This window comes from Denticeps clupeoides, chromosome 3 (genome assembly GCF_900700375.1).
Source record: "Denticeps clupeoides chromosome 3, fDenClu1.1, whole genome shotgun sequence".
In the NCBI taxonomy this organism is placed as follows: Eukaryota; Metazoa; Chordata; class Actinopteri; order Clupeiformes; family Denticipitidae; genus Denticeps; species Denticeps clupeoides.
Window position 1 is genome coordinate 28,639,642 of NC_041709.1, and position 12,211 is coordinate 28,651,852.

The window sequence follows — 12,211 nt, forward strand, 5'->3', positions numbered from 1 at the left end:
ATAAGGAATAGGTTAGTGCATGATAAACCCCGTCTTCCTTTAAGAAGATCCTGGCGTCTCTAAAAAAAAAATTCCACGATCTAAGAATTCCTATGGCCTCTGCTTAAACTTGGGGACTTACATAGATATATGTGTACTAGAGCATTGCAAAAGATTGGAATTAAGTTGGAATTAACATTCTACAAAATATATCAATGTGGTGCAACCAAATATGTACATTGTATTGCGGTGTATGATCTAGTCTGGCACCGATTACTTGAAACAGTGAATAAATGTAATAAAGATATTGTGATCTATTTAAAGTAGTTCTTTGTGACCTGGGAGCCATTTCCCTCGCTGTGTTTGGATACAGGAAGAGGACCGTGTTTTAGGAAACTCTCTTCATAAAACTTCATGTAATTTTTGTCTAGTTATCTAATTGTGGGCACTTGCAGTCCATGGATTCCATCGATTTAGGTAAGAGTCGATACGTAATGTGGTTCTGAATTTTTTCAGCAATTGTAAAATATCCCCCCAAAAAACAAATGTCTGATGTCAGAATAGCCGAGCTTTGCTTTCGCAGTAGTTTTTTTTAAAGGCTATTAAAAAAAGATTAATCTTGTGAAAGTCACTCTACCGGTTTTAAGACTTTGCACGTTTGCACTTGCATCTAAATAACTGTGACAAAAAAAAATGTCGCACTCACAGGTGGATCGCCTTTTATGTTACACAATACAAGCGCAATGTCGGTTATTGAACGTTTCAAAGTCGGATTACTTTTCCACCGATATCTTGTATTCAGGAATAAATTAGTGCTAAAATTCTTCTTCAGCATGCCCCAGCATGCCCCATTCTCCGTGGGGTTAAACGTGGTGCTCTGACGTTGGCTGTCCATGTGTGGAACTTATCTTATCGATCATGCTCCGCAGAAATCAGGTCCAAATGCCACTTTAACCCTGTAGAGGGTTCAACACCGTTTTTCACTGGAAAAATTAGTTTTCAACTTATTATTTTCTTATGATTATAACGATGTGGACTTATCTTGCAGAATAGCGGTATGACTGAAAACATCCTATGATCATAATATGCAGTCATTCTGCAGTCTTCTGCTTTTGTCTGCTCGCATTAGGGGTCACCACAGCAGATCATTTGTCTCTATTTACCAAAATGTGTTTAAATATTGTTGAACATGACAAATTCAAAAAATAAAACTGAATAGATTAATAAATACACAACTAAATAATAACTCATGCACATAATTAGTAATTTATTAACACAATTGTGTCTCTTGCTAAGATTTAGATCTAAATTGCCTTGAACATTTTTAATAATGACAATAAAATATTACATTTCATGCATTTAATAATACATTATAATGCACTTCACATTCAAACAAATGGCACAAGTGGCACAAAAGTAAAGAGAGTAAAATCGCATTTAATAAGGTGGATTTTCAGGCCATGTGTTGGCAGTCTGTGGAACCCTCAGGTGATCTGAGAGGGACTAGCTTTCTGCATCTGGGTCAGTAATGGACACAGTTTGAGGTGGTAAAATGGAGTTTTACAGAGGTGCTGGATGTGAGGGATACGGGTGGTGCTAGAAGTGTGACGCTGGTGCGGAGTACTGACAAGGCTGGCTTCAGTCTTGGAGCTGTTTAATTGAGGTTGAGCTTAATTGCTGCATTGTCCATGCAGTGTTAAATGGGTGGTAGTAGCCTAGTGGGTAACACACTCGCCTATGAACCAGAAGACCCAGGTTCAAATCCCGCTTACTACCATTGTGTCCCTGAGCAAGACACTTAACCCTAAATTGCTCAAGGGGGACTGTCCCCTGTAACTACTGATTGTAAGTCGCTCTGGATAAGGGCGTCTGATAAATGCCGTAAATGTAAGCTTAATCCATGCGTTTATCTCCTCCAGGCAAGAAGTGAGAGTGGTAGATTTAAGTAGACCTGCATGCCATCAGCCCATGTCTGCTGATTATGTTGCCAAGAAGAAGGAGGTTGCATTACATATGCATCAACATCAAGTTTCTCTTTACAAACCTTGTCATCTGAAATCCTATTTCTTGTCTCATGCAGCACATTGTTTAGCCAAGCTAAAAATTGCTCACTTGTACATGGGGCAGAGAGGTCAGCTCTCAGGCAAGTGAATTAAGTGCAGGGAAACAGTCTTTGACTCTCCAGAAGGTCACCCCTGCTTCTGGGCAACTCAGAGAGGTAGATCTGTACCTGCACAGGCTGCTCCACCTCAGCATTCTCTTTTCGATTTTTTTTTTCCTAAACTGAAAGCAGTAGATGCGTCTGTGTTAGGACCAGGTACTGTAGATGCTTCTACAAAATCTAATTGCCTTCCAACATTGTCAGAAGTGCCTGTTTAACTTAGTATTTAACTTCGGATGAGAAGAAGTGATTCTTGTACCTAAGTTGAAGTTTAATTCATTTCAGTTAGTACATAGTGAAACGAAAACGTTCCACCGGAACATATATGTTACATATTGAAGAAAAAAAGTTACGTACTGACATTGCTTGCCCGTGGCATCACCATGTAACAGGAAGTTTCTGTCATTTGCACATGAAAAAAACAATCTAGACCAAACTTCACATGAATGATACGGGTGTGGTCCTGAGTAAGTGTCAGTGAAATGACGTTTCCGGAATAGACGCAGTGCCACCTAGTGGAAACAGGAAGTAGCTTTTATAATCAACCGATCTGCTCCAAACTTTGTACAACTCAATTTTGTCCCGACCTGACTAATTTAATGTGTGAAGTTACTGTAATAGTTGCAGAGCCACCTAGTAGAAAAATTTAATAACTTATGAAAACAATTGATATGCACCAAACAAATATAATTTATAACAGCATCTTGCGCATATACCAAGGATATGGCAGCAGTATAATGAATTTGAATAATATTTAAAGTAGAGGTGGTCATAGATTAATTTTCTTAATCTAGATTAATCTCACTGTAATCTCACTGTAATCTAGATTAAAACGGCTCATTTGAATTCTGCCGAAGGCATTCAGAATATGTCTGCTACCCAAATAATGACTAAAAGTAAGTCTTTGAGAACTGGTTTCTCAAGCCAGGTGGCGCATTAGACCAGGGGCTCATCTCCTGTTTCCAAAATGCATCACAAACTGCTTGAGAAAGCTGTTCTACTATGATAATTGGTGATGAAATTAAATTATGTTCAATAAGATGTACTTGTGTTTACCAACTGTTTATTCAGTTAAATAGCTGCATCCATGTTACCTCGTCATGTTTGATGTGGTAATTTCACAGTTTGAAGACTCGTTCTCACCCCCTACAGTGCAATTCGGCTAGGTATACATCCGCGCTCATCATAGTGTAGCGGTTCTTCTTCTGTGTTGTATAACTTTTTGATTTCGTTTCTTGAACCACAAATGATGAGCTGACACCCAAGAAATTTTCTGTCCAAAGTGTATTCTGTACAAAAAGCAAGGTCGCGTCAGAACATCGCGTCACACATCACGTCTTTCTGCACCTCTCTCTACAATATACAGTATTAAAAGAACATTAAAAAAAAAATCACAAAATAACACACATGCAAAATATTCCTAATATGTATATAAATTAAAATGAAAGAAATAACTTTTTGCACACAAACCCCACGCACCTCTCACAACTCACGCCATGTGTCCAAGAGACCTGAACCGGGTCTCAAAAACAAAATAAATGTCTTTAGAAAATAAGAAACTAAAAGACACAAGAAAGAAGAAATATACTTATAAATCTAGTGTAACCATTTAACTCCGGCACAATAGCTTGCGTAGTATAGACCCAGCTCCCAACCCAATTTTGTGAATAGATTAACGGCGATATTTTTTTTAGCGCTTGATAAGAGTCTTACGTTAACGCAGCATGTTAACGTCGATAATGGCCCACCACTAATTTAAAGTTTTTCTTCTGAACCAAGTTGTCTCCACCTCCATGCCTCCATCTCCAATAAATGTCTCTGAATTCGCATGAGCTTTCAATTATCGAGTATTAATCAAGTAATCAGATAAAAGTAGCAAGCAATTGGCTGTTATTCCTCCCATAAAATTTTTTTTTTATTCAAACTCAATACTTTTATTAGATCAAAGCTTAAAACCTTTGGGTTACTGGCTCCAGAACTAAGCCAATTTAATCAACCTTTCTGTGAAACATTCATGATGTACATGTAAAAAAAAAAACTATGAAACATAGATTAGCCTATTTGCCCTTAGCTTTATTTCACAAATAAAAAGGGTTGTACCCCCTGCCCATCTGAGAATAAAGAGAAAAAAAGTACAAAATAGAACAAAGAAAATATAAATAAACAGTTCAAGTATTACTAATAATCCAACTTAAACAATACAAATTCAGTTTCCAGTTGTATCCATATGAGGTAGGTAGCTAGAATGTGTGTGTGTGTGTGCGCGTGTGTGTTTGGTGTGTGGGAGGGAGAAGCGCTAATGTTAGTTAGCAATCATAAAAATTTGATACCTTGTAGAAGCTCCGAGTCCGCTTGGAGAACTGTGGTTTACATGAAGATTTGCTTGGTTAAGGTGCTGTAGTTTTGACTAAGTACTTTTATGGTAAGCCATTCTGTTTTACAGTGTATACACTGCACTACGTTGTCCACGCAGTGTTAAGTGGTCCCACACTTCAGACATTTTATGGCTTTTACGCACACCGGTATCTCCATTCTCCGGCATTAAATTGCGTCTCCTTAAATCTGTGAAATGCGCGTCAGTTAAAACAGTCTGTGTTGAACGATGATACCGGTGCTGCACAGCTCCGCACTGCGTGGCTCCGTGGGAGTGATACATTAATAGATGGACTTTGGTGCCGAATTAAACGAAGCCTCGAGGCCAAGTATTTTACTCAAATATTTTTGTAATCGAATCATTTCAGTTATTCGAATAATCGTTTCAGCCCTACCTGGAAGGGGGTCCCTCTCTGTATCACTGCTTCCCAATGTCTCTTCTTTTCTTTTTTTCTCTCTTCTGGAGATTTTCCTTGTGTGCAGAAGGGTCAAGTGTGGGGGTGTTAACTGTAGGACCTGTCAAAGCCCATTGAGACATACTGTATGTGATTTTGGGCTATATAAGAAATAAATGTTGCTGTTGTTGCCTTCCAAATGTGGCAAGTGTGGCATATTGATTGTTTTCTATGCCATGTGCGCTTGAAGAGAATATGTTTGGCGCATTGACTATTTACCGATAGCCTGCTTCAATGTCTTTGTTTTCTATCAAAACAAGATGGAGGAAAGGTGGTTTATTACAGTGATTTGTAGAGATTAAATTTGGCTGTATCATCTTATCGCGACACTGTGCAGGGCTGATAGCATTCAGGTGCTACACCGGATTTCCTTCTTACCGTCATGGCTGCAAAATAAATAAATAAATAAATATCAGGCCGTCAAAGCCACACCCACCCCATACAACAGCGCAGCTCACTTAAAGCAACACGCACAAGTTTTATGATGTCACAACGACAGCCCAGGTGGGAATGGAAATTTGTATTAGCTCCTGAAACATCTAATTTATATCTAGCAGTTCCTATACACTACTATATGTAGTACATCTTTCTTAAAACTGACCTGTTTTTGAGAATTCTTATTACTTTATTTTTATTTAATAACTTTCATTATTTATTAAATAATTACCTCTTGCTCACCTCTCATGCACAGGAAAAAAGTGTATGTGCCTGGATAGTGTAGTGGTTGACCAGGGGAGAAAGTTGTCTGCTTTTACAGGGCAGAGAAGCGAATATTGAAAGCATAAATGCTGTTTGTATAACAATAATGTCAGGATTTATAACTGATGTGCAAGATATACTCTTTTTCTATATTGCACATGGAACAAGCAGAGACATCAGGTATATTCAATATATATACTGGATCATCAACCTAGGCTTCATCAACAAAACTGAAATTTCTAACTCAATACTAAGGATGGTTACTCAATACTATTTTTGAATCTACAGCGGGAGGAAAAACAAACAGAGGAACTTTTCATATATTAAAATTTTTTTTTTATTTATTTAGAACACATTTAGACCTAAATAAATAAATACATGGATCAAAAATATGTAAAAAATGAATAAATAAATAAAACATGTCACAGAAGTGAAAAATCTATGCACATGCACTTACACAATTGTAAACCAAAAATTGTATAGCCCAAAATAGGACTGCACGATTTGGGGAAAAAGACATATTGCAATTATTGAGATCAATATTGCGATATATGATTGCAATATGATAAAGGGCACTTGCTTGTATATCAATGAAAAGTCGCATACAAATGACTAATAGTGAAAGGTTTAATTTCAAAGTGAAACATACAAACTACTTAAAACAACTTGAAATGCCCAGTGCATTCAAAATACAGTATTCTACTAAATTAAATAATCACAAAAAAAGTCTTTACTTTAAAAAACATTACTGTTGAATGACAAACCCTGGTAAGACTAAACAACTGTTTTGATTATATTTGGCCATTATAAAATCCCGTATTATAGTTCTTACGTTTAACCAAAACATTGTTTGGAGGCTGACTTGAACACAGGGATTGCATAGCTTTGTTAGCTTAGCCTAGCTTAGCTAGTTAAACTGAGGTGAATTTCTTTAGGAAACCTTCAAAGTTTGAAAAAAGTTAACTAAAGAGCTAAGAACAGTCTAAATAGTTAATGCCTACGTTTAGCCAAAATGTTGTTTGGAGGCTGACTTGAACACAGGAATGCATAGCTTCGTTAGCTTAGCCTAGCTTATAAAACGGGATTTTATAATGGCCAAATATATTCAAAACAATTGTGCAGCCTTACCTAAGAAATGTAATCCCCCGGGATCTGGTATGGAGCATACAGCGGTTTGTACAGCCCCAAGTAGCACAAGAGTGAGGCATTTTTATGCACTTCTCTCCATAGACATGTATATGCTTCACTGCACAGCACAGCCTATCGCAATATGGCGGCGACGTTGACATACGTGTACCCATATGTCTATGTGAGTCACGAATCTGAGGTCTCCATTGAACCGAATCGAAAGTCATGTGACCAAACACATCACATTTAAATCGCAGCTTTTTGCCTTCATGTAATCGCACAGACTGACATCGCGATTGCGATTAGATTAATTGTGCAGCACTAGCCCAAAATCACATACAGCACGTCTCAATGGGCTTTGACAGGCCCTACAGTGCAGGTACTTTAACTGTCTCAGTACTATGACGAGGTCTAAATACCGACTGATATACTTCATCAATGTTGTTGCTATCGAGTGCAGCGTGCGCATGGAAATGACCAAGAGTGGTCTCAGCCTATTTGGTGCCCTGTGTGAGGACAAAAAAAGTAATTTTGTTTTTAAATAATCACACAATTAAAGCTTGGAATCCTAGTGGGACTGCATGATTAAAATTTGAACAAGCATAGTGTTACTTATTTAGAATATTTTCGGACAATATATATATATATATATATATATATATATATATACACACACACACACACACACTTTTTATTGTTCAAATTATATCGCAATATGAATTTTGCCATATTGCACAGTCCTAGCTCGGTGGACAAAAACACATTTCTGTTGTGTTCATTTTGTCTTCTACAGGGCCTCTTTCATCTCCACTGGCACTGATCTCGCTGTCAGAGCAGTCATGTGGGCAGGGTCTTGCGGTGTGTTAATACTGTACTGATATGTCTTTAAAACTATCTTTAGATTTGTAGTGAACCCAAATAAATGTAAAAAAAAATGTGAACTAATGCAAAGAATTCAGTTACATTACATAGTAATGTGTTTATTCTTTCACAATAAATACTTAAATTGATTTAGCTCCATAAAATCTAAATAAATCAATCAATTTTCTTTTGTTTATTAAGCAATTTCAACATGCTGTGTGATCAGCGAGTATGTGAGTTTAATAGGTATGCGTATCCTAATCTCCAGAATGATGTATAATTGAAAAAAGTAATAATTACCACCCTAATTCTGTACAACTACAGAATCTACTAATTTTATAGTGATCTTGATAGTACATAAATAAGTAGGGCCCTATGAAAGTCCGTTTTATTTTTTCCTAAAGTTTTTTTTTGCTGGCATGACTGGCCTTTGCTTGATTTCTTGGTTTCTGAGAAAAGTTATTGACTTTAAGTGGTCATCACATATGTTCTTACAAAAGAGTTGTTGTTCCGATTCATAAATTGTTTGGATATTGTTTCACTCTAAACTTCGCACTAGAGTCTAATTTCGTAATTTTCTGACAACAATGGTGTTCCAGCGAGCCAAGCCTAAATGTTGCATATGCGCACGCATGGGCGGAACCGATCAGGCAAGTGGTATTGACAGCCTCTTTGCCCAAGCTGGCATTGACAGCCTCTTTGCCCAAGCTGGCCGCATGTTTACATTGCGTTGGCGTGGAAACGTGTATTGGGCTGCAAATCATACACAATTCTGCGTTCTATGGCGAATTTTGTTTTATTTGTTGGATTCTGCAATTTCGTCTGCGGCTTCTGCATTGTGAAAATCTCTCTCAGACCCATGGTGCTTACAAGTAACATTAAATACAAAACAGTAACATTTAAATACGAAGGTATAAATACAATTTTAAAAACACAATATACAATTTTAAAAACACAATATACAAATAAGGGCACATGGTGGAGAGTGCAAAACCATGTAGTGCAACAGAGGTAAGTTTAAAAGTGACAAAGTGACAAGTGAGGTAATTGGCAGACCAAAGCTGCACAGAGTGACTGGTGCACGGTCAGTTTGTGTGTGTGTGTGTGTGTGTGTGTGTGTGTGTGTGTTAGGGTTCAGAAAGTTTGTGGAGCAGAAGAGGGGAGTGAGGGGAGTGGGGGCAGAGCCGGGAGGGAGTTGAGTTTCCTGACAGCCTGATGGGTGAAGCTGTCCTTCAGTCTGCTGGTCCTGGCCTGGAGACTCCGAAGTCTCCTCCCTGATGGCAGCAGGATGAAGAAAGTTTGCATTGGGTGGGTGGGATTGGCTGTTATGCCGAGGGCTTTCTTGGTGAGACGTGTGCTGTAGATGTCTTGGAGGGAGGGGAGAGGGACACCGATGAATCTCTCAGCTGCTCTGACTATGCGTTGGAGAGTTTTTTGGCAGGACTCATTGCAGGCTCCAAACCACACAGTGATGCAGCTAGACAGGATGCTCTCGATGGTTCCCCGGTAGAATGTGTACATGATGGGGGCTGGTGCTCTTGCTCTTCTTAGTTTGCGGAGGAAGTAGAGACGCTGCTGTGCTTTCTTGGCCAGTGCAGTGGTGTTATTTGTCCAGGAGAGATCCTCAGTAATGTGCACACCCAGGAACTTGGTGCTGCTCACTCTCTCCACAGATGCACCGTTGATGGTCAGAGGAGCATGCTGAGTGTTTCCTCTCCTGAAGTCAACAACAATCTCTTTCGTCTTCTCTACATTCAGCGAGAGATTGTTGTCTCCGCACCACGTGGCCAGGCGGCTCACCTTGCTTCTGTAGTTAGACTCATCCCTGTTATTAATGAGACCCACCACAGTCGTGTCATCCGCAAACTTGATGAAGAGGTTGGAGCAGTGTGACTGAATGCAGTCATGGGTCAGCAGAGTGAAGAGAAGTGGGCTCAGCACACATCCCTGAGGAGCCCCCGTGTTAAGGACGATGGTGCTGGATGTGCTACTGCCAACCCGTACTGCTTGTGGTCTTCCTGTGAGGAAGTCCAACAGCCAGTTACACAGTGAGGTGTTGAGCCCCAGCTGGATCAGTTTTTGTGTGAGCTGTTGTGGGATTATAGTGTTAAATGCTGAACTGAAGTCTATTAACAGCATTCGAACATATGAGTCTTTTTTTGTCCAGATGTGTGAGTGCTGAGTGGAGTGCAGTGGAGATGGCATCATCGATTGAGCGGTTGGGCCGATATGCAAACTGGAAGGGGTCCAGTGAGGGGGGAAGGACAGACTTAATGTGCTTCATGACTAGCCGTTCAAAGCACTTCATGAGGATGGGGGTAAGTGCAATTGGACGGTAGTCATTAAAGCAGGAAGGAGATTTTTTGGCACCGGAATGATTGTGGTATTTGTCTTTGAAGCAGGTGGGGACGACAGCCTGGGAGAGTGAGATGTTAAAGATGTCTGTGAAGACATCAGTGAGTTCCACTGCACAGTCCTTCAGTACACGACCAGGAATGTTGTCAGGGCCCGGAGCTTTGCGAGCGTTGATCCTGCTGAGGGATCTCCTCACACTGTCCGGGGACAGATTCAACACCTGGTCACCAGGAGGGGGTGGGGTCTTCTGTGCTGTGGTGCTGTTTTTCACTTCAAAGCGAGCGAAAAAGGTGTTCAGCTCGTTCAGCAGGGAGATGGTGCTATCACAGGTCTGTGGAGGGGGCTTGTAATCCGTGATGGTCTGTATGCCCCGCCACAGGCTCCGTGTATCTCTGCTGTCATTGAAGCGATGAGATATTCCTCTGGAGTGTTGTCGCTTAGCCTTTCTGATGCCATGGGAAAGGCATCAGAGGGCCCTAAATAAGTCTCACTTGTCTCTAAGTTGCATCGGTCCTTGTTGAAACGTAAGATATTAACGGAGCGAAATAATAACTTTTTTAATAACTTTTACACAACTACATACATACCGGAAATGCTTTTTTCAGAACAGTGCTTTTAACCATATGTAATTCTCTGTCCTGCCTGGTGTGTGTGGTGCACTTCCCGAATCAGGATTGTGTAGCAGCAGGAGGCTAAATAAGGCTAACACATACTGAGGCAGGCACATTTATTTAACACACAGTTACAAGACATATAGCATTGTCTTGACACATACATACAAGACACATACACACATAGCATTACTTGTAGGATTGGTATACACTGCACTGGGAGAGACATGGATGAAAGCCAGCATTCTCTAACCCTGCCTTATAAAAGCCGCAGTTCTCAAAGCATGTGAAAAAGTAATGACTAATGTATGGGTTTATACACAATATTGGGCTTGGTGATAAAAGATTTGCAGCCCAATTTTCACTTGAAGATATAAGACATGGTCAATGCAAGTGAATCTTTGGAGAAACATTTACTTTTATACGAACAGAAAATTCTGACTGACATTGATTTGATTTCTTCAGTATTCTTTTCAGACCACAAGGGTCGACCAAGTAACCCGTTGCTGGATCAGCTGCCCAGCTACCAGTCCTTGTTGTATCACAAGAAGCAATCTCTTTCAAGCAGCACAAAGAGGAGAGGCAGTGTGCGAGGACATTTTGGATCCCTCACTAGTGGGAAATGGATATCTGCAAAAATGGATGAGAGGTCATCGTCATCACAACAGTTGATCAGAGAACAACCTAAAACAATGGAGGAAAAACGCAGAGCAAAGTAAGTTAGCCTGAAATGAAACTGCACTGTGCCATTCTTAATAGGTGTTTGTTCACAATTTATTTTAGATTTATGAATGAGTAAAATGTTTTATATTGTCTAAATTAATAACTAATCTAAATTAGTTTTAGTTAAATAACATTTGTTCATTGCCTTTGAATTATTTTGCTGTGTAGGAATGCATATTTTTGAACAGTACCAAAAGGGCACTTTTCTCAAACTGTCTTTTAAATCAAATCCAATTACATCTACCATAATTATTATAAGATGTTGCTCTTGAAATGAATGACCATAATGTTTGCTCTCCCATGTGGTGTCCCTCAACAGGTGATACTCAGTGTAGGTCAAGTCTGCCTTCAGACATCTACATGACATTTGCAAACCTGTGCCTACATATACCCACGTCTTAAACCTGACCAGTCATCTGACAATTTTGTAAATTTAATTCCCAGCCCAACTTTTCAGATTAATTCCAAGATACAACCAATCACCACAACACAAAAATTGTTATTAATTGTTAAAAATTGTTCAATTCAAAGCAAAGTATTATTATAATCCAGAAATTCAAAGTTCAATTTATAAATGTATATTGAATAGTGAATCAGGCTTAATTAAAATATTTATACAATACAACACAGTTTACAATACAACACACTCTTAGTACTGGCCATCATATGTTCATACATATGTACATCATATGTAAACTTAACAGCACTCGTGTAGCTTTTAGACCAGTGATGTTGTCCCGTGCATCACACCATCTTGGTCATTTTAGTTTCATATATTTGCATAAGTTGCATTAGTTTCATTTAGTTGAATAAACATTTTATTGAAGTGTTGCTCAATTTTGACACCCATTATATATTGAAACATT

The 12,211-nt window shown here is 39.1% G+C and overlaps 1 protein-coding gene across 1 annotated transcript in view; it reads left to right on the forward strand.

Moving 5' to 3' along the window:
• The first annotated feature begins 317 nt into the window (after window positions 1–317).
• Window positions 318–12,211, forward strand: part of tmc7 (transmembrane channel like 7) — a 35,901-nt gene continuing 24,007 nt past the window's right edge. The window contains exons 1-2 of the mRNA XM_028970976.1: window positions 318–456; window positions 11,088–11,337. Coding sequence (XP_028826809.1) covers window positions 438–456; window positions 11,088–11,337 — 269 coding nt within the window. The 5' untranslated portion in view covers window positions 318–437. The remainder of the gene's footprint in view (window positions 457–11,087; window positions 11,338–12,211) is intronic.